The 23,511-nt window shown below is 44.0% G+C and overlaps 1 protein-coding gene across 1 annotated transcript; it reads right to left on the minus strand.

Annotated features, from left to right (window-relative positions):
* Window positions 1-1,651: 1,651 nt before the first annotated feature.
* LOC147432960 (nucleotide-sensitive chloride conductance regulator (ICln) family protein) lies at window positions 1,652-12,052 on the minus strand. Its single transcript, XM_086492705.1, has 6 exons — window positions 11,799-12,052; window positions 3,135-3,255; window positions 2,840-2,963; window positions 2,229-2,288; window positions 2,050-2,156; window positions 1,652-1,941 (listed from the first exon to the last, which is right to left on the minus strand). Exons 1-6 carry the CDS (start codon window positions 11,960-11,962, stop codon window positions 1,879-1,881), a joined length of 639 nt encoding a protein of 212 aa, XP_086348831.1. The 5' UTR covers window positions 11,963-12,052; the 3' UTR covers window positions 1,652-1,878.
* Window positions 12,053-23,511: the final 11,459 nt, after the last annotated feature.

Here is a 23,511-nt window from a genome sequence, read left to right on the forward strand (position 1 = left end):
CCTTTTTCATTGATGGTTGATTTTCTCCCTCCTTTGTGGGGTATTTTTACAAGCTGCGAGGTCTCCCCTAAGTGCTTCGATCAATGTATCCTTTTCATTCACCCGTTCTTCCATTTTTTATTTCCAGGATTCAAACGCAGCAAGTGCATCCTCTAATCTTTTTTGCATCATACATTCGACTACATTCACTTCTGCCCTCACAATTGTTTGCATTTCGGCCTTCAATGATGTGTACACCTTGTCCCGCTTACTAAGCATCTCTTTGTCCAATTCTTTCCTCATATCCGCAAACATAGCTTTTTTGTAAGTCTCCGCATTTGCATACATCTCTTTTTCAATGCGACCCCTCAAAAGGCTCAGCTCCGCTTTAATCATCACCTGTACCTTCTCAAACATTAAGTCGTCTTTGACTCTAGAAAGTTTCTCTGCTCTCACAAAACCTGGCGATAGTGTGCTCTCTCGAATCCTCCACCTAAATGTTGCTTTTGATTTAGGCTGGGTTTCACAGATATCATCATCTCCGAGGTCCGCACGACCAGCACGGCCTTGTAGAACTTCTTCCCTCTCGCACTTGCGCTGCCTGCCCCCCATGGTACTGCTGCATTGCTGAATGCGCATGCAATGCACACCTTCAAGTAAATGTGCCCGCAGTAACTCCTTGTAGGGAGACACCCCCGGGGCTGATTTAGATGGCCAAACAGGCTGAATACTGCTTGCTGTCCAGCCCTCTGAAAATGCAGGAATGGGCTGAAATACTATAGAAGAGAGAGTACCTGTTATCTTCTCAACATATTCTCGTTTTTTCAACATGCAGAGAATGAACACCGTGGGCCTTGCGCTCCTGCTTGCCCTTGTCTGTGATGGAATCTCCTTGCGCTGCTGTTATCAGCAAAGCTTTGCTGGAACGTGGAGAACCTATGTGCTGCTCAATCTGCTGCTACTTGTGGCCTCCATGCCTCCCTGCTGTGAGAAGCCTTCTTGCTGTGTACTCGCCCAGAGGCTTCTCTTTTGTACGTTCTGAACACGCTGCCTGCAGAACACACCCACGCTCTGCTCTACAGAACTGCCACGCTGCTCTGCAGCAGGATGAACTCGCTGCCATGCTCTGCTCTGCAGAACTCGCCCACACTGCTCTGCTCAACGCCCACACAGAGAGAGAAAAGAAAGAAAGAACGAAAGCTTTTTAACGTCTCAGTGAGGCCGATGTCGGCCTATGAGACAAATCAAGTAGAGAGGATGAACGCACTGCTCTGCTTTGAACTTGCCCTCACACAGAGAGAGAGAGAGAGAGAGAGAGAGAGAGAGAGAGAGAGAGAGAGAGCATCTCAAAAGAGAAGAGAAAGCACATACACTATTTTAATGTCCAAAGTACACAGCCTCTTTAAAGCTCCGCATAGTCACTACGTTTCTCTCGAAAGGCAGTGCCAACAAACAGCACGGATGTCAAGAGCACGGAAAGATGACCGTTATTAACTTGATATCACATGGCCACATTATAACGGAACTACAGCACAATAATGTGACATTGGAAAATCTGCACTGTAAATTCTAGACTGTAGCAAACACGTGATGATAAATAGATCCTGTTCATACACTACACTGGAGGGTACTACTCTTACACAATACGCATTTGACAGACTCCAAGGCTAGCTAGCAAAATTGGTTCTCCGATATAAGCAACTGTGTGAATTGAACAAGTCTTCCTTGAGCCAAAGGATGCCTTCAAGCATTCACTACAAAGAACGCCTACAAACCCATTGTATGTTATCGGTGCAGGTAAAGCTCAGAAGCATCGGGAGTTATGGAAACAACACCCTTAGAGTCTAAACGCTCAAAAAAGAACATGCTACTATGTTGATGAGGTTCTACCTCCACGGCTCAAGCAGGGTGCTCCTCTTCAGATTCCTCAGCATCATCAAATTGTTCATCATCAAGGTGCAGCTGAAAAGAACAATTGCATAATCAGTTGGAAAGTGCTTGTAAGAATCCCCATACTACTGAGATGTCAATAGATCATAAAAGAAAAAGCCCTTTTGCTAAGAAGAATACCTCAGAAAAGCCTGTCACATCATGATCTTTTGCACCATTGGAGTGTCCAATAGCACCTGCAAGCACTTCTTCCTCGTTGAAAAACCAGTCTCCTTCACCTTCAATTTCTGCCAGACAACAAATATTAAAGACCCAACTTAAATTTCTACTATCTAAACCAAAAGAGCAACAGCTGTTACCTTCAACTGGATCAGGATTCAGGAGAGCGCAATCACACAGAACCTTGAAAAGATTGTCCACTACACATGATGTCATGTTAAGGCAAAATATTGCACCATGCACTGCTGGTTTTCTGAGCAGAGAAACATGCAAACAATGTCCATAGCAATCCACATGTATGATCTTATAGAGAACACTCATCCATGTAAAATAAAATGCACTTGACAACAAGTTTCTGAGAGCGAGTATCAAGTATCAATTGTTTTGCAGATGCACAGAATCTAATCTCCCTGCACATAATAAGCACCCATACACAAAATCTCTTCCCTTCTCCATGTACATAATAAGCACCCAACAAGCTCAATGCACACACTCCTTGTACTATGACAAATCTGTAGGAGTAAGATTAAAGGCTATATATCACTTTGTTATCGAGAACTGAGGTGGCTCATGGTCTATCAGAGCGTGCCATGACAGTAAATTCAAGCACAAGGCAAGCAAACACTGATAACCTTTGTGCAGATATTTATAAACCCTAAATCCTGTACACTGAAAATGCAACAAGCAGCATGAAACCATACTTGAAGACATCATTGATGCTGGGCGAGCAATGCTAGAGTCCAAAGGATACACACACTAGGATCAGAAGGAACCAAGCGCATCTCCTGAACTCTGGATAAATTGGCAGAGTCTTGGTGATCGGACAACTCATCTCCAGCCTCATCCCCATAATCGAACTCCTCATCCGTTTCTATCTGCTCAACCAATAATCTTTAAATCGATGTGCAACAAGACTAAAGACATTCCATACTAAAAGGAGCAGCAGTTTCGGGGATAAAAGGCTAGCACTGAGTACAAATAAAATAACAAGCTGAAAGTCTAAGAACGAAAGGCATCTTTAAAGCTCAAGGTCAACAATAGCTAACCTGAGTGTAGATGCATGGCAATGGGTAGGCCTCTGGATCTCTGGAGATGGCATGCATCGAAAGAGAGAGAAAATCTACAGCATAACCATGATGATCTGCATCGCTAATCCAAATAAGCCTCCTACAAAAACATGATAAAAGCATTAGCATTTGTACTAGTGGAAATCAAGTATTTCACATGCAATGAGGAGCCAGCTTTCGCCACAACACAAGGGTGTAGACAATGCACTGAAACGTAGAATCAAATACTGTTAACACACAACTGAAACTTGAATAACATAACAACAAAGACAAAGACGGACTCTCTACAAGAAAGTTATATCTGCAAAAGAGAGAGTTTGTCATCACATAGGCATCAACATTGTGGGTAGTGGGCAGTGATGAGAAGGGTCTGCACCAGCCTGCAGAAATGAAAAGCCACATGGTGCTGCCAATGGACGTGATAGTGTTGACATGGCACTACCACATGGAAGCCAGCAGCAGTAGAACAAGCGGGACACATCAACCAGGATGAACAATGCCAAAAAGCTGAAAAATGCCATTAAAAAGCACCAAAATACATTCTCTTCCCTGTGGAAGTCTCCCTCTAATGAGGGGGAAAACAGACTGAACAGACTTTAAACACTTCAAAACAACTCAACTGAAAGAGATACACTACACATGAGACACAGAGTGGCAGAGTACCACCCCAAGAGAGCTCATCAATTTGTGACATACCCCCCTCTTGAAAGAATTGTAATCGCCATCGATTACGCCCGAAAACAGACAGAGGCCATGAACCATTTCAAACACCGACTCTAAGTACCGACGCGCTAGACACGCCACATCTAGCACTTGTACAAAGACAAAAATCACATCACAGGATATCACATGACAAATCAATCATAGAAAAATTCATTCCAAATCTCAGACCATGACTGCCAGCAACATATTTAGCAACCGCATCTAGATCCATCTCCGACCTCACTGATGTCGGATTAATTAATCCTCATTGCGATTATGTCTAAAGAGATTTTTTAGACTGAAATGTTGCAATCATTTCGTCTTTCGGTTCCTGCACTCAAACAAGTCACATGAGAGAGTAATCATTCATGTTCGATTTCGGGAATTTCATTTCATAAAGTCATACAACAGAATACTATCAGCACAACAGTATCCTTGAAACCCAAAGGGATGTCAGTGACTCTATTCAATCGAGGTAATCTGTGACAAAGGAGCGGAGTGACTCCCCTCTTGTGCGATCCCTCTGCACCAGATTCAACCCTGCTGATTTGCAGGATCTCTCGAAGTAGACGCAACTAAGCCAAATGGTCAAGGTAAAGTTCCAAAATCTGAGGAGTATCTGCTAGGTCCTCCTCCATCTACTTCGCATCCAATACCGATAGTTCTTGAATTTAACTAAGAAACGCCGAATCACTTTATCTTTCAATTTTCTTTCCTTGTGTGCCAAAATCTGTTCAGGAACGAGTATCTCCTCGCTCTCTTCCACTTCGGGTTGCTCATCAGGCTCCCTATCAACTGGCACCTTACCTTTAAAAGGTTTCAAGAGACTCACATGGAATGCATTGTGAATCTTCCAAGTATCTGGCAGCTTGAGTTGAAAGAGACGTCATTTATCTTTTCTTTAATCTGGAAAGGGCCATAATACCTCATGCTAAGCTTTGGAAAAAGCCGCTCCTTTCCCTTTCGTTTCCTTAGGCGTGCCTTTTCTAAACGTAAGAGCACCCAAACGTCTTCCTTTAATTTCAAGTCGCGTCGATGTCGATCTGTTGCCTTCTTGTGTCAGACTTAAGACTTCTCTAGAGCCTCGCGGACCTTGGCAAAAGCAGTGTCTAAGTCCCTGGTGTACTGGTTGGCTTCAAAAATCTCGTCTTTAGTGCTAAGAAAGGGAGGAACCTTCTGAGCACCTTCAATTATCTCAAATGGCGCTTTACCTGTTGAAGAGTGAACCGTGTTATTGTAGGCAAATTCCACCAAAGGTAAAAAAAATTCCCATTGAGTCTTCTGATCAGAGATGTAAGACTTCAATAAATCCAAAACAACTGACTTTGCGATCTCGGATTGCCCATCTATCTGCGTGTGGAAAGATGACAAGAACTGCAACCGTGTGCCAATGTTCTCCCAAATAGCTCTCCAAAACAAACTCGTGAATTGCGGATCTCTGTCGGAGACTATTATCTCAAGCATGCAACAGTCTTGCTAAATGGTCCGGCTTGACTATTTTCTTCACGGGAATGAAGTGAGCTTGCTTGCTAAATCTGTCAATATGACAGTCCAAATGCCATCGTGCCCACTCTGTGTCTTCAAGAAATTACATTCCATGTCTCTTCCTTGGCACGACATAGTTGTAGAAAGAGCACATGAAAGTATGAGCACCAAGCATAGGCATTTCCGTTGTCAATTGCCACAGTTGATTACTTTAGATCAAAAGAGAAAGGTTTGATCTCATTGTTTGCGTGTGTGTGGTGAACGGTTTGGTACTCCGCCTCTTTGTTCATCTACAGTGCATGCACAGTCTTTGAGGAAGACAAGATTTTTTCCACTCACTTTACATGGAATGGGTATGTTCATGGTTTTGTGTTGGAAATGGTTTCAGGAATTTTCAGCCATGGAGATTCTTGAAGAAGAAAGAAGCATGACTCTAAACGAAGTAGAAGTACCGAAGGAGCCACACAAGACTTTGTGTTGCTTTCGGCGCGGCCCAAAGAAGCAAGCGTTGCAGACCTTTATGAAGTTCAAGTACCGCACGACCCACACATCAGAGTGGGCCGACGAAGAGTCTCTTCCAGGATTCCGGGTGCTACTGGCGATCTCCCTCGACGCCATACAGTTCGGTACCAGTACCTCACTTTGAAAAGGAGGGGATGTCACGGGACACATCCAACCCTATGTGTCCGTGCACAAGCTATAGCACGACAAGGGTTCAGTCAGTCCAATCAATCTAGATTAGAAGTGATCTGGCACTTTCGTGAGTCTATTCGTAGTCCGTGCATGCCCAGTGACTTTGTGTAGATGCATATCCTCTGGTTGCACACAGCATGATCATAAGCATTCCCATCAGAATCCTTCAGGGAAATTTTCCAGTGCATTTAGCCTATTTTACCTATTTTTGACATTTTTCACTTATTATTTTTAAGTGACTTTTGTTGGAAAGTAGGTAGGGCAAATTGAGTAAGTTTGTATATAAGCAAACTTAGACTAGCACTAATTGGCAGAAGAGGCAACAAGAGCCGAGCACAACAGGCAACTTCTCAAGCAAGAACTTCGCGGTCTCCCCTCCAAGCAAGGACTCAACCTAGCGTTTTCTCCAGCAAGTACCATCGCTAGCAAGTCTCAGCACCTAGCGTTTTCCATCAGGAGGATTATCGCCCACACACATTCAACCCTAGCGTTTTCAACCCAGATCACCCTCCACTGTAGCTGGCGTTTTTCAGCCATGAAGCAACCACAAATTCAGCCCGAAAGGACCATCAGTTTCAGCCCTTAAGAACCTGCAGTTTCAGCCCTAAGGAAGTGCAGATTTTCAGCCCTAAAGACCAGCAAAATCAGCGTTTTCCTTAGCGTTTTCGGCAACAGCAGATTTCAGCCCATAGCGTTTTTGGACAGCAGATAAAAGATTGCAGATTTCAGCCCTTAGGTCGGTATCACCATCACCGTCGTCATCGCCGACATAGCCTAGACTTGCATCAGTCACATGCATTTAGTTTGTACCAGTTTGTGAAATCATAAGTAGACCACTCTCATCGGCGAGAGTGGGGCCTTCGGAGGAGGGTTTTATGGTGTCGTATCTCTCTTTTCTCTCTATCTCTCAATCTCATACACTTGCACGCACAGTGTCCATTCACTTTGTTTGTGATCATAGCATTCTCTCATTAAGAACGGAAGGCTCTCCCTTCCATAAGAACAAAGGGAACCTTGAGCACAGTTTGGAGCACTCATCTTGAGCAAAGCGCGAACATTCATTCCGCTGCACCTTACAACCACATACGTCCAAGGGGTTGCCCTCAAGCTTCAAAGGAGAGCTCCATCACGTAGAGCATACTCACATTTGGGGGGGTAGGTGCACTGCCAACCTCTCACGGGGTTGATCTCTTATAGCCTGCACGAAGAGGAAAGCACTAGGAGAGAGAGAGAGAGAGAGTCTTGCATGGGTAAGTGTGCCACTTGGCACACTTACTTTATAACTTAAAAACCATTCAACTTTTAACTTTAAAAGTCCCTAGGCCATTAATAAATTGTGCAATTCACTCACAACTGAACACATGAATGGTACATCAGATACTTCCCGGCTCAATGCCGTACGGCACTACTCCTACATCACCTGTTCACACTTGTCCGGCCATTTGGTCTGGGCACAAATAATTAACCTTAATTTAATTAGCTTACCCTAAAGCCTTTCCCAGCCTTACGATCACTATTCTAAGGACCCCATCTCATTCCTTTGCTCGCACTGACGCGCATAATTTTCCGAGTCTAAAATTTGAGGCTATTGTCTACCCCTTTTGAAGGCCTGATTTCCCAATCACTAGGGCTTCAAGGTATTTTTCATCTAGGGTCTCCCTGAGGTGCTCTGGCCCACATTTAGAACGCACCTAAGGCCCTAGAACTTCTAGTTCTATTTTGGTGTGCACACAACTATTTAAGTAATTATTTTCTAGCAAATAAATTAGTTATTTACAGAAATTGATTGTAAGGTGCAGCGGAAGTGAATGTTGAACTTTGCTCAAGAGGAGTGCTCCGAATTGTGCTCAAGGGTTCCTTTTACTTACGAAAGGGAGAGCCTTCCGTTCCTTAAGTGAGAGAGTGCAAATGATCACAAACGAAGTGAAAAGACACAGTGAATGAAGGTGCTGAGACTGAGAGAGAGAGAGACAGAGGAATACGACACCAGACTGTTGTCAAACCCTCCTCCAAGGGCCCCCCTCTCTATGGCGAGAGAGGTCTATACTATTGATTGCACAAATCTGGTACAATGGTCTAGATGCAATGGACTTGCCGATGATGTCAACGACAATGATGACGACGATGAGGACGGGCTGAAATCTGAAATCTGCTAACTGCTGAATTTTGACACTGTGTCGGCGAGGACGGCGATGGCGACGACGCGATGACGATGTGCTGAAATCGCAGATTCTAAAATCTACGAACAGTGGGCTGAATCTAAAAACGTTGGCTGATCTGACGGTACAGCAAGGATCTGTTGCGGGTAGGTGAGATCTACGAAACTAAGGGCTGATCTACTGTGTAGAAGTGTTGAAAACTAAAAACGTTGATGCTAGGGGCTAATCTGTCACCGGGAAACTACAAAACGCTAGAGGTATTTGCAAGATGCAAAAACGCTAGGCACGATCTGCAATCTGCTAACGCCAGGTGGTCTGTTGCAAAGACGTTGGTCTTGATTTGCTATCTACTGAAAACGCTAGGCTAGTTCTGTTGCAAAAAACTCTATGCTAATCTGCAACCAAAACGCTAATTGCTTCTTATTGGCTGGAAAACACTAAGCCTCCTGCCGGTCTTGCTGAGAAGGTGCATTGCAAGTTGTTGGTACTTCTGTTGCCTCTTCTGCCAGAAAGTGCTAGCGCTAGGTTTTCTTATATATTGACTTAGCAAAATTGCCCTACCCAGTTTCCCAACAAAGTCACTTACTAATAATAAGTGAAAAATGGATAAATAGGGACAAATGGGTTCTGTGCACTGTAAAATGCTCATGATGGGTACTGACTGTCATGCTGATGATCATGCTGTGTGCAACCAAAGGATATGCAACTACTCTAAGTGCCTGGACATGCACGGCCTGCTCACAGGCTCACAAAGGTGTCAGAACACTTCTTAAGCTGACCTGAACCTTGGACCTGAAGTAGCTTGTCCACATGCACATAGGGTTAGATGTGCACGTGACACTAATATAGTTACAGATAGACATTGAAATCTGACTACTAGAGAAGTGGCTAGGCTCAGTTAAAGTCTTTTAGGCCCCTCGACAAGACTTCATAAGTTGGAGGGGCCCTCTGACTAGCACTAGCATCAGCACCCAGCATAAGCAATTTCACCGCATGAACTCATTTTCCCTAACAACGTGTGAACCATCTCTTGCAGTCAAATTATTAATGAAGTGACTTTCAAATACCCAAATCGTGGGGTCTTCCAAGAGACTGCTCGACCTAGGTTCTGCCTCATATATTGTCACGTGCACATGGCTCTGTGTGCCACGTGGGCATACTTCATCGACTTCCAGAGCCAGTTTTCCCCTTTCCCCTTCTTCCTAGATAGGGATGTCTAGAATCCTAGGAGGATTAGTACCGTCAATTTTGTGAGCCTATTCGTAGGACCTGCATGTCCGGACAAATCCATTAGATTAGGTTTTCTAGTTTGGAACCCTCTTGCATAAATGGTTTGTATACTCGTTTTGACAGATGTTATTACACTACGGTGGGCATCTGGCATGAGTTCTAGGTTAGAGGAATCCGAACGTGCCAGACTGCGCGTCGATCAGATTCCCAAGTGGGCAGATGTGCGACAATCTCACCAAGTTTGGACCAATTTTTAATAAATCACTTTTATGATTTATTTGTTGGGAAAACTGGTGGACACTTGCTCTACCTAAGGCCTAATAATTACTTAGGCCCAGCCAGCGTTTTTGAAGAGGAGCAACTAGCGTTTTCAGAATTCAGCCCTTGGTGTTTTCAGCCCTGCACAACAGCCAGCATTTTCAGTTTTCAGCCCATCGCCGCCGTGCGGGTGAGATCTAACCTTCACGGCTGCGGTCCGGTACTTCGGCAGCCCATCGAGCTTCCCTGCTCTGTGCGAGAGATCTACTGCGTTTTTGCAGCCATCATTCGCCCCTTTATTCCTCTCACATCAGGAGCGCAAATCAGCCCCAAATCTACCCTTGGTGGCCATCCGCAATCCCACATCAAGAAGGATCCAAAGGTGCATCAAATCAGCCCCGGAGGTGCCTCTTCCTGAGGAGTTACCGCGGTGATTTGTCGTCGTCAAGTCAGTAGAGTCTGCATTGAGGTATTGCATTGTGTATACATTCCATTTACGCAATCTAAAGCAAATACCACATCGGTAACGGTGTGGGGTGCCCTTGAGAGGGTTGGTTGGGACCCCATCGGGTGTCGCTCTCTTCTTCTCTATCTTTCCCTCTCCCTCTACACATCTCTATTGCATTCTCTCAACCCCTCTCTTCAGGGAACATAAAAGGAACCTTCATTGAAGTACAAAGCATTCACTAACGCAAGGAAAGAAGGAAAGGATTTTGTGGAAATGTAAAACTAGATCTTCACCATTTTAATTCCGCTGCACCTGACATCGGTATCAGAGCTTTGAAGATTTTGCACTAATCCGCTAATCCACAAGAAGTTTTTTTCTCTCGTGTTTTTGGTTGTGTTGGCAGCCCTTCGGTGTATACTCCTCTCACTCTTGGAACAACAAGCCTGCCATTGCGCGTAGAGCCGTGCACCTTGAGCGTCGGAAAATAGCAACCAATTGTATACCGGGTGTTGCATGCGGGGTGCGCCAACAAGGGCCCAGGGGGTAGATAGTCTCCCAAAGATTAATCTGCGACCTTCCTTGAACCAAGAGGAGAAATCCTTGCATGGTCAAGACTCGTAGCGGTATGAATACCTCCGCAAATCAAGAAGACAAGCAAGAGCCACCTATGGATCCTCCAAGCCCTCCCCCAACTCCTCCAACTTCGCCATCAAATCCCATGGATGCTATGATGCGCATGATGATGGAGATGATGATGCGGCAAGACGAAGCTTGGCGACAAGAGCGTGTGGAAGCGGCAGAGCGTGAGGAGTGTCAATTGGCGGCCGAAGCCGAGGCCCGTAGGCTGGAAAGGGATTCCATGCGTGATCTCATGACCACCTTGGCGGTGCGACCCGATCCCCCATCTTCGGAGCCCGATTACAAAAAGCTTGCCAAGACCATCGCGGAGGCAACCATTGCTACACGGACAACCCAGATATGAGAAAATTACCTCACTCCAATCGGGCACAGCCGCAAAAGAGCCCTCAATCCCTACTAATGTCCCTCGAAGATACCGGGACCAACCAGACAAATCCAAAGAGATGCCTTAACTTTAACAGAAACAAGATCGGGTCCTAATGCGATCCTCCAAGTACGGGATGTCCTCAAGCGGAACCACCTCTTCGTGTTTGAGGATAAGCCAGAATCAGGACACACTGTCCTAGTGTAGTCCTTCGGATACAACAGGAATATCGTTTCTTGTTCGCCCACTGGAACCCATACACTAGTTCTACTAAAGACCTGAGCATGCTACACCTGTCTGCACCAGTAGGAGCACGTAAAAATCAAGTGCTGAGTAGTATTCTGTAAACAAGCCATTATCATACTTCTGCAAAGTACATTCACATCGTGAGGATCAGCACTCATTGCTCAAACCCACAAAAAAATCGTAAGAAGCTATAGGTGAGACTTAGGGTCCCCATACCAGAAATTTTGACAAACTTCTACCCCTTAGGTGCTGAACAATCTTGAGAAACTTTGAATTCAGTCAGGAGTTCATGGGGTTGTGCCGAAGCTGCGTGCCTTGTGTGCACTTGTAGAATTCGAGACAGCTTCATCTGCGCTTGCAGAATTCCGGGGGAAATGGAGATTCTACAAGCTCGAAAAAGAGGAGGAGAGAGAACATACTTGGAGGTCACGTGAAGGGTTCCGGGCTGCTGGAACGGAGCATCATCGAGAGCAATGCCCACGTTGCATTGCACGGCACAGATGGACTCTCCTCCTGAAGATTCCAGGCGAGGGCGCCCATCGGACTCCCTGTCTGCAAAAGCAACAAGACCTCGAGCTGCCATGGCCTGTGGCGCCAAAACCTGTCAAAGAAAGTGCTTCCTGTCTTCAAAACTCTAACAAATTTGGTTGATGTTGGTTCGGAATAAACTTCGGATCGATCCCTCGTCGTTTGGACGCCAGAGAGAGAGAGAGAGAGAGAGAGAGAGAGAGAGAGAGAGAGTCTCAGTGAAACCATTTTCCCAAACACACAAAATTCTGTTTCTTGAATTTGCCAAAAGGAAAATCTTAAAAATTAGGTGATTTTTTTGATTTTATACCCTTTTTTTCTCTGTTTTGGGGCAGAATATCTCCTTTTGCGCTTTCCCTCAACCGGCATTTGTGAAATATAAAACGGCACGACATTAAGCTGAGACACATTTTTCCCGAACATTGGTGTGTCTCCAAGAGGCTATACATTACAAGGGGATCCTCTAAAAATTTCAAGGGTACTACTCAAGTTGTACACGGATTAAAGCTCCATCCGTATATACCCTCCCTTTCAATCAAAAGACAGTCAATTAAATTTCTTTCAAAACATATAAAGATGCTTAATGAAAATGTCTAGACCCTCTAAAGAATAGTGAGAAGTGAAACCTACATTGAAGTATCATTTCCCGTTGCGTCCTTGTTGTGTCTATCTCATGAAGTTCTCTCTCTCTCCCTTTGTAAGTGTTCAGATAACTTGTGTCTTTGCTTGCCAGATCATCTTGCACCACACACTAATCCCACATAGGCTAACCCTACTCCCTATATATAAAACCCCTTCCCATGTGCCTCATGATGTTCTCTCTCTCTTTTTGCAAGTGTGCAACAATCTCTGTCTTCACATGCCATATCACCTTGCACCGCACACTAAAGTTGCACCCAATAGAGGCTAGCCCTTCTCCATCAATATAAAGCTCTTTTCCACCCTTAGATCCCATTCCCATAGGCTCATATTCCTAGGACCCATATAATGGCATTCTCCCTCTTTGAAGAAGATTTTTTGTCCTCGTAACAAAAATGGAAAACCTCCTTCTAAGAGCACTAATGTTCTCCTCAATGTTTTCCCAATCCTCAGGCCTATCGACCTTCTGCTTGACTAAGCTTGGTCATATGCTCCAAGCATAGGCTTAAAACTTAAAACCTTAAAAAAAAAATTCAACACACCAGAGGGCCCATAGGGGGAGGTGCTTATCCCCTTCAAATATTAAACCATGTTACATGGGCGGGCAAGGGCCGCGTACCATCGGGCAAGTGCCACGCGTGGGCATCACCATGGACACCTAATTGATGCACCACGTGCTGGGAACGACGGAGAGAACTCGTAGCAACCAGCTAGGAACCTCCTCCTTTGGTGACCCACCCTAGGAGGAGGATGCACTCGAGTGTCCAAGGGCAAAAGCCCTAGCAACGCGAACAGCATGTGAGCACAAGGTGTCCCTCTAGAGTGTGACCCAACGGGGGATTTGAACCCACAACCCATACGTTGAGAGGTTAAAGCCTTACCATTAAACCAACTCTTTGGGGACAGTTTAAAACCTTATTGATGTTAAGTATGGAGCATGATTTACCTCTTGTAATTTTTTGTATTAAAAACGCACATTTGTAAGGCCCTCGTTATGAGGAGAAGACATCGTGCATGAAGGATTGCCATAATATTATGGCCGGACGGTGGCCGAAAAGTGGTCGAAAAATGGTCGATGGCATGTAGTCAATGGCCGGTGGCCGAATTCAATAACCGGTGGCCGATTTCAAGGCGGACTTGTCTTCAAGGGCGGCCACACATGCGTGCATTGGAGAGTCCAGCTTGGACTTGTCTACACAAGGGCGGCTACACACGGTTGCCTATTGTCATAAAATCTAATATCTAGCTAACCCAAATGATTTTCTCATATTAAATTGATCATTTAATGTGGGAGAATAAACGGGAACAAGAGTTAGAATAGAGACATGTGCTTCTAGACCTATCTCAGCAGGGGACAAAAAGGAGAGATGGTTACATCTCAATAGGGGTTCAAAAGGAGTTTGTCTACCAAAGAGCAATGTATAATAAGTGCTTCTAAACTTATCTCAGTAGGGGACCAAGAGGAGAGATGGTTGCATCTCAATAGGGGTCCAAAAGGAGACGGTCTACCAAAGAGCAATGTGCAATAAGTGCTTCTAAACTTATATTAGTAGAGGACCAAGAGGAGAGATGGTTACATCTCAATAGGGGTCCAAAAGGAGGTAGTCTATCAAAAAGCAGCGTGCATCTAATGGAGCTTAAAACACCTTAGGGTTAGCTTTATTAAAGACCTCCAAAGGTTAGTGTTAAAAGTCCTTAGACCTTAGGCAAGCTAGGGCTGTGCTTGAGGTGGGAACCCGGCCCAAGCTTGAGTTGCTTGTCATGCTTGGTGACTAAGGTGCTTGAGGTGCTTGTCATGCTTGATAAGTAAGGTGCTTGAGGTGCTTGTCGTGCTTTGTGACTAAGGTGCTTGAGGTGCTTGTCATGCTTGATGAGGAAGGTGCTTGAGAAGCTTCCCATGCATTGGGGGGTAAGGTGTTTGAGTTAAAAAGAGACCCTATAAAGGAGGCGGAAAGCCCCAAAGTTAGGGGAATCTTTGACTTAACCTCCCACTCACCCAAAGGGCATCCCCTTTCTCAAGGGAAACATGGACACGTGTCAAGCTCTCCCTATGCTTAGCCACATGATGTGTTTGAATCCTATTGGCTTGGCTAAAGAGGGGTCCAATGAGCTTCTATTTCAATTCAACAAATATCTAAATATTTTCAATTTCTCTCTCTCAAAGAGGTAAGGAGGACACTTGTCCTAATGCTACCCATGTTGCTTGAAATGCATTATGCATGTGATTGGCTAGGCTTAGAGGGGTCCAATGAGCTTCAAGCTTGAGCTACAAGGAGGGGTCGACCAAAGCAAGCAAGGGGTGTGCTTGGGGGTATATACCCTCTCACACACTCATTTTTCACACATTCTCACTTGGTGAAAGTGGAAAAACTCCATCTCCTTCTCCAAGCTTGTTGAGAAGTTGAGAGCCTACACCAACACTCTTGTCTATGGAATGTAAATCCAACCAAGAGCCATGCTTCAATGCTTAACCTTTCCATCTTCTTTACTATGCTATTATGTATGCTAGCAAGAAGAGTGATGATAAGTGAGGAACTACTTCTTTCTCCTATGAATGATTCTTCTTTCCCTTCCCTACCCTCATTCCCCTCTAGCTCTCTCCACCTTCGAAGGTGTTTGAGGCCTTGGGACTGAGGCCGGGGATGGATAATGCTTTTACAAAGTTTATGTTATGCTCTTGATACATGAAGCTTTCCATCTTCATAGCATCACCAATGTCACAAGGAACACAAAAATTGTATTATACCAAGTCTCTCTTTATGAGATAATCTATAATACAAAAGCCTATTGGAGGGGGGACCGGCTCCACATAAATCTGGTCCTCAACTATTGTCAAGTTCTCTAATTCTCTCTCTCTTGTGAAAAGTTATTATTCATGCCAAGTTAATTAAGTATAATGGTTATGTTGCTACCTCTAATTAAGTTCACCCTCTATGTTCTCAAATAGTTTCATAAAAATGCTCTCTTTAATTCTCCTAATTCTGCAATTCTCAAAGTTCATAGGCCATTTCCATTACACCTCTCATGAGAGAGGGCAGCCCTTTTGGCCTATAAAAGGAGGCCTCTTCTACACACAGAATGCATTGTGGTTCATTGTGAAGTTGATGTGAGGTGGTGAGAGTGAAGCAAGGTGGGAGCTCTATTAAGGGTAATCTCTTTGTAACTTACTTCTTGTATGAAGTACTAAAGCCATTGAGTGGCTACTTTCCCATGGATGTAGCCCACATTGGGTGAACCACGTATATCTTCTGTGCTCTCTCTCTCTCTCTCTCTCTCTCTCTCTCTCTCTCTCTCTCTCTACTTTATAATCTCTTATGTGTCAAAATTATACAAACGTTGGAAGATCTCAAAGGGATCTTTGGTGGTTGTCAGAGGAGAAAATATTGGTACACTTTACTTGTGTATTGTGAGCACTCAATCTTTAACTTGTGCAATAGCTACAGAAATCAACAGTACAGTGTGGCACTACCAGCTTGGGCATATGAGTGCCAAAGGAATGCAAATCCTTCAATCAAAGAAGCTTCTACCAGGTTTGAAAGAAGTGGCATTAGAAAATTTCAGAGGTCATTTGGAGGGCCTTCTAAGAAAATGTATTTTTTGCACTCTCTCTCTCTAGAAAAAATGGCAAATAATAGAGCTGGGTCTTTCATAGTAAAAGTTCAAAAAGTGTACTTTAAGTAGATTCCTTACTCTTCTGAACATTCGTTCGTAGTGATTGAGGGATAATCCTCTTTTCAGTTGCATTGAATGAACCTCGTCAATATGGAGGGAATGAGGCTAACATGGAGGGACGAAGGCGCAGCCGCTATTCACTTTCCATTAAACCTGCACATTTGGCTAATGGCGCACTCCTCAAATGGCACAAATGTTACCCAGAAACGAGCCAAATATCACCTTCACATTGATTTGGACAATGAGTACCAACCATTGATTAAGCGCAGTAAAATAAACACACATATACCTCCCGCTTCCATAGACACGCTCAGAGCTCAGGGAGCTAAACACATAGATATCTGGACGAGAGGCTCTCTCTACCCTAAGAATCCAATGACTAATGCGTCTCCACCGTTTGTCAATCCTACAAGCTTATTGACCTTTGCTGGTGATGGAGAAAAGGGCCTTCTGGGTTATTGTAAATCTCTTACAAGAGAAGTTGAAACTTACAAGGGCATTCTCCAAGATCAACAATGTGAGATTGTTCGCCTTTCACATTTACATTCTACAGATCAGGTTACCATTTTGCAACATAAAACAGAGGTACAAGAACTGAAAGGAAAGGTGCGAAGTTGTCAAATGAAGGACACCATCTTGGGTGGTCGTATCCGAAAGAAGAAATTGCGCAATCTTGAAACATTGCAGGTTGCATCAGGAGGTCTCAAGAAAAGAATCCGAGCATTAAGGTGATGCTTCTTGGTTGGCTACATTGTCTTAGTTAAGTAATCTTTTTGTTTTTTCTTGTTATGCATTGTTTTCATGTGCCTAAATAGTGTTAGTGAAGCAAATTTTCTGTTATTTACTTATGCATTGTCTTCATGTAGAGATTCAATCTATCCTGACAAGGAAACCCCAAAGCCAATATAGGAAAGAGATTGAAGCCACTTATAAGTAGAAGCTTGGCAGTAGATATAGTACATGACAAGAAGTTTAAGGTCCTACAACGAAATGTAGTGGACCGCTTTATTTCAGAGAACTCAGTGCCTGCAAAAGAGATACAAGGCACACTTGATTCACTTGGTGTAAGCAAAAGAGGATATTCGGCTATCCAAAAGTCTGTCTCATCCATCTTTGCTAAGAAGGGTATAAAATCCAAACTTCTACCATCAGCCTCAAGTGTTTGGAAAGAGAGGCTTCAGCTTAACGAGGCACAGGGAGACTATCTTGGACAGCCCTTTCATATTAAAGCAACTTACAGTGGCCATGGAGCAAACATGGCATATGATGAGTTCAATAATATTTTTATGGACCTGCGGATATTACAGAAGAGAATGGTGGAGTTTTACAACATCACATTTGAAGAGTCACGAGGGTATTACATTTTGTGTTAAAACTGGATGAGTGTGAGCTTGTTAAAGAGAAAAAGCTAGAGCGTGTTACTATTACTTTAATGAATAGAGCCCTCTCAAAGTGTCCCAGTGATGATCCTTTATATTTTAGTGTTCAATCAGAATCTACCATATGGTGGCTTGGTGCGTTTGAGGTAAGCGAGATTCTCAGGTAAGCTCAAATGTTCACATCTACTTAAGTCTCATTTATTTTGTGTTGCAGGTAAAGAAAGAAGATCATGAGATTCTATATTGGGTGTTCCATCGAACTAATATTCCGGAGGTGATTGATCGACAGACTAACCAGGGAGAGGTACTACGTCTAGATGGAAGGGGAGACTTTCAAGTTCAGTGGCATCTTGCAGGTGACCTCAAAACATTAAAGTGCATATATCTTTCAAGTTCAGTGGCATCTTGCAGGTGACCTCAAAACATTAAAGTGCATATATAATTGTGGAATGGGTGCAATGGCAAAGTCGCCGTGTTTGTTCTGCATGGAGCCTGCAAAGGTCATGGACCCAAAGTGGTGGAGAAAAGCTCCAACACGTCACATTGAGGATCCTGCTTTTCGACTGGTTTTGAAAATACAACTTGTGAATGTCCACATTTGTACAATGCATGCCCTTTGTAGAATTGTGGAGAAATTGGTCTACTTATATATCGGGTTTGCTTGGAAGATTAAGAACTCGGCAGAACGACAAGTAGCCCTGCAGTGCTTAGAAATGGTACTGTCGGATATGGGGCTTCATGGTGGCAATGTGAAAATCCAGCGGGATGAAAAGAGATCAACTGCTGAGAAGTATGTCCCATGCAAACCATCCATCGGTGGGGTGAAGGCACGGAGGTTTTTATCTAAACCCCATGGTACAAGAGATCCGAAGCTAACAAAACATGGAAAAATATATAACACATCTTATGTTAGCAAGGTAGAGTATCAGAGCTGGAAAAAGCTACATATTGCAGTCAAAGACCAAGAACCAACTACTCGTAACGTGAAGGCTGAGGTTTGGCGATCAATAGACATCCTATTTTTGATGTGCGACAAAGATGACTGGTCACAAGGTGATATGAACAAGTTCAAGGAGAATCTCAACCTTCTGAAAAAATCATTCAAGACAGCATGGACAGACACCCAGATTACTCACTACATGGTATTATCGTGTATTTCATTCTCTCTTATGTGCAAATATGTGAGTGTAAAACATTCTAACTAATCTGTTTTCATATCCAGCACATCATCTTCAATCATTTACCATATTTTATACAAAAGTATGGGAACCCGGCGATATGGAATACCCAAGGGATGGAAAAGTCTCATTACATGGCGAGAAATGCTTATTTCAGGCACACACGACATGGTGGCTCTCGAATCAAGGCTAACAGTTTGAGAGAACTGTTTGAATGGTTCTATCGTAGAATCATTCATCGAATGTAGGCAAAAGAAGTCTTGGCAAATTCAGCAACAGCACAAGCCATCAGACATTTACAACAACAAAAAGTTAAAAGATCAATGGCATACAACAACTCCGGAGCTCGTGAAAGTTAACGAAGGTGGAGAGAGACAATGGTGTATGTGAATCACAAGTGGAGAAAGATACTCTGAGTGGATGACATTGTACAAAATTTATGTAATACATGATCTTATACAATTGCTACTTGAAGTGTATCAAGATTTTGAAGGTTCAATTTTGTTTTTTGGCACGTCACCCTTGTAACGAATCATGAGATGTTTGCCATACTCTAAAAGTTCATCTGGGTTTTGTCTACCAAGAGCTAGTGCCATTGCTATGTAGGTGTAGTAATACGCTGCCCGACCACCTGTATAGCTCGGGCAGTAACCAAAACAATCTCTAGCAAACACTTTGTCCACAAGAATGACTTTATCTGCACTTTTGGGCAGCACGGGTCCACCCAAGAAGCGTGATAGTGTCTTGAATGTGTAAGTTGCTATTGAACCCTCTTGTGACATGGAATTGTGAAAAACTACTATCGGCGACTCGCAAAGCTTTGAAAGGTACTACGCTAGGGCCGCATCCCTTCCACGATACTCTCGAGTCCGCCGCCGAAGGAAGTCATCCTTGTCAGCAATCCAAGACTGCACATATCATGTCAGAAGTGACACAGAGAGAGAGAGAGAGAGAGAGAGAGAGAGAGAGAGAGAGAGAGAGAGAGAGAGAGAGAGAGAGAGAGAGAGAGAGTTACCATGAAGCTCTCATCCTGCAGAAAGAGGTTTTCCTGCCACAGATCTACAGATGTAGTTGACCCCTGACCTGAATGGTTAAACCAATCCTTCACTTCTTTGTTACTTGTTGATGGTCTTATGCTTTGTCTTATTGCTTGGAAGGTGGCTTCATCAGGTAGTGTCTCCTTGTATTTTTCAGCTTTCTCAAAGCATCTTCGGAGGCATTCCATTGGATTGCTGGATGTTTCCATTGCCTCATCATCACTACTATCCTCTGAAACAAATCCACTCCTCTGCTCTTGGACTCTGGAAATAATAGCCAAGGAGAAATCCTCCCTTAAATAAAAGACGCTTTGCATATCATGTAAGAAGATATAGGTTCTGTCTCCAATCCTGAAGTGAGGCACAGCAGGCAACATCATCTGAGCATGCTTCTCAGTGAAGTTACTGACATCCAATGGAAGTTTGATTTCTGTGGTTTTCACAGAGAGCATCTTACTCCTTTGTACTTCAATTGCCTCAACCTCAAGGTCGACTGTATCTTCAACCTCCTCGACTTCTTGTATATGAGTTGTCTCCTCGCATTCTTCATCTGGTGCTGCATCCTGCTCCTCTAACACCTCATCAGGATTCTGCATGAGGAATCGAAACAGGCTGTTCAGGTAAATCATAAAGCCAAAGGCTTCCTGAATGAGTTTGCATTCTTTTTGGTGCAAAGGGCAGGCTGAATGTCGGCAAGAAGGTGGTAATTCCTTATACTTCTTCAGTCCCTGTCCCTTTCCACCACAGTCATTTAAATGCACAAGAGTCATAGTGGGCAGAACAACCCTCCCTACTTGCACCATCACTTCAAACTTATCTCTGTAGGACTGCAAGAAATTACTGTGCTGAGCTAACAGGTCTTCAATGTCAAACTTTGGATTAAACTTAGAATGAACTAGATCAAACTTGTCCCCAACACCACAAGATGCTGCAAAATCAAACAGCCTCTCATCAGTTGTAGCTGGGTCTTCCAGAGAAGACACATCCTCTTTGGCTTTACATTTAGTTGCACAGGGACTACTTTCTAGCACATTTGCATCATCTGAGAAGTCTATATTCCTCTTTCTTGTATTTTTCTTGACAAGTACTGTACAGGGTGAGGGAGCCTTGTAGGGTGAGGGATCCTCTTGCCCTGGTGACCTCTCTGATTGATCTTCACCAATTGACTTTTCTTCAGATATGTCCTGACAAAAGTCAACAGTTCTTTTGGCAGAAACATTAAGCAACTGAGCCTGCAAAGGTTGAAATCCTGGCACAAGCTCTGGGTCTGGTTTCAGCCTCTTCTGCCTACTGGACCTTAATCCTATTCATCAGGAAACATGACAAGTCTCACTCTCTCTCTCTCTCTCTCTCTATATATATATATATATTTGTCTCTCTCCAAAGCACAAACAAAAACACACATAGTCTCTCTCTCTCTCTCTCTCTCTCTCTCTCTCTCTCTCTCCAAAGAACATTAAAAAAATACACATAGACTCTCTCTCTCTCTCTCTCTCTCTCTCTCTCTCTCTCTCTCTCTCTCTCTGTATGTGTCTCTTTGTACTAAAGGCGTGCAAGGACGACAACATACTTTTTGCAACTCTCTACGCGCGCCTTAAGTACAATTGAGAGAGAGAGAGAGAGAGAGAGAGAGAGAGAGAGAGAGAGAGAGAGAGAGTCATAACTATACTATAGGCGCGCGGAGAGAGCTGCAGCCAGTGTTTGGTTGGCTCTGCGCGCCGTTAGTAACGGGGACAGAGAGGGGAGGGAGAGAGAGAGTGTGTATGTCTCTGTGTGTGTGTCTGTGTGTATGTGTGTGTGTATGTGTGTGTGTCTGTGTGTGTGTGTGTGTCTGTCTATGGAAGTATGTGTTGAGGTGTGTGTGTTGAACAACAGTCAGGGTTTTTCTTTGTTTACACACACACACACACACACACACACACACACAATTTGTACCAACTGTTGGAAATACAAAGAGAAAGAGTGAGAGATCACCTTTTGTTGGTGGGGTTTGCAGAAACTCCAAGGGAGGTGTCTCCTCCATTGCTTTTTGTCTGTCAAACTGACTCTGTCTCTCTCCCTCTCTCTCTCTGAGAGTAAGGAGTCCCTCTCTCTATCTCTCTCTCTCAATCTGTCTCTCTCTCTCTCCTTCTCTCTTTCTATGGTTCTCTCCCTCTCTCTCTGTCTCTCTATCACTCTCTGGCAGTAATGAGGCTCTCTCTCTCTCTCTCTCTCTATTGTTCTCTCTCTTTCTCTCTCTCAAAATCACACTTGTAACGGATACGCACGGCGGCGCCCCACGTGTTACTATAAAATAGAGTATAATTGCATGTTGTCGCACTTGCGGTCATTATTGAGACTGTATACTTTTGTACGTCATATATAGAGGTCATGAGAGAGAAAAACCACACCTCGTGAAAGAGAGTGAGTGAAAGAGAGGGAGAGAGAGAGAGAGAGAGAGAGAGAGAGAGAGAGAGAGAGAGAGAGAGAGAGAGAAAGAGCCGTCGTCTGCGTCTCCGACAGCAATCCGACCCATCGACATAACGAAGGTCTGCGTCCTCAGGAGGTTTGGCCCTCTCTCTCTCTCCCTCTGCTTATGAAATTTCCCTCTGCCTTTGCCTCTATCTCTCTCTCTCTCTGTTTCTGTCACAGTATATTGCATATCTAGCTCTGTCTTAACAAACAACACACACATACAGTCACAAACACAACACACACACACACACACACACACATAGAGACACACACACTCACAAACACACAGACACACAAATAAAACATACACACACACACACACACACACAAATATAACATACACACACAGACACACACACACATACAGAGACACACTCACACACACTCACAAACACACACACACAAATATAACTTACACACACACACAAATACAGACACACACACACACACACAGCCTCTCTCTCTCTCTCTCTCTCTCTCTCTCTCTCTCTCTCTCTCTCTATACTAAAGGCGCGCGTAGAGAGGCATAACTGGTGTGCATGTCTCTATGCGCGCCGTTAGTACTGTGCATTGACCAGTGTATGTGTGAGTGTTATAGAGAGAGGATGTAAGGCGGGGGAAAGAGAGAGAGAGAGTGAGTCTTTCTTTTACCTTATACTAACGGCGCACGGAGGTGTTTTTTGAGGTCAAAACATGTTCCACACGCGCCTTTAGTAATGGGAGTCTCTCACTCTCTCTCTATTTAAATATGCTAAGCTATAGAAAGGAGAGAGAGAGAGAGAGAGAGAGAGAGAGAGAGAGAGAGAGAGAGAGAGAGAGAGAGAGAGAGAGAGACTCCTCTTTTTGTATACAGTGAAATGGCTAGAATAAAAGCCACTGCAAGGAAGGCAGGCAAGGGACCAGGATTAGCAGCTAAAGCAAGTAGCAGATCTGCAACCCCAAAGAAAAGACCTGGAAAACCCAATAAAATTTTGAAAGGTCCAAGGGTGAAGAAGTTACAAACCTGCATGGGACTTTTCAGAGAAATCAGAAAGGCACAGAAATGTGTAGATTTATGCATACCAAAGCTGCCCTTTCAGAGGATGGTGAGGTCCATATGTGAAGAAGCTACCTGGGGCACCAAAAGGTGGAAGGTGGTGGCATTAATGGCTCTACAAGAAGCAGCAGAGGACTTCCTATTGGAGTACTTCAGTGACATGACCATTGTTGCAGCCCATGCCCACAGGGTTACTATAATGGACAAAG

This window comes from Adiantum capillus-veneris, chromosome 20 (genome assembly GCF_014529385.1).
Source record: "Adiantum capillus-veneris isolate H3 chromosome 20, ASM1452938v2, whole genome shotgun sequence".
NCBI classification, from domain to species: Eukaryota; Viridiplantae; Streptophyta; class Polypodiopsida; order Polypodiales; family Pteridaceae; genus Adiantum; species Adiantum capillus-veneris.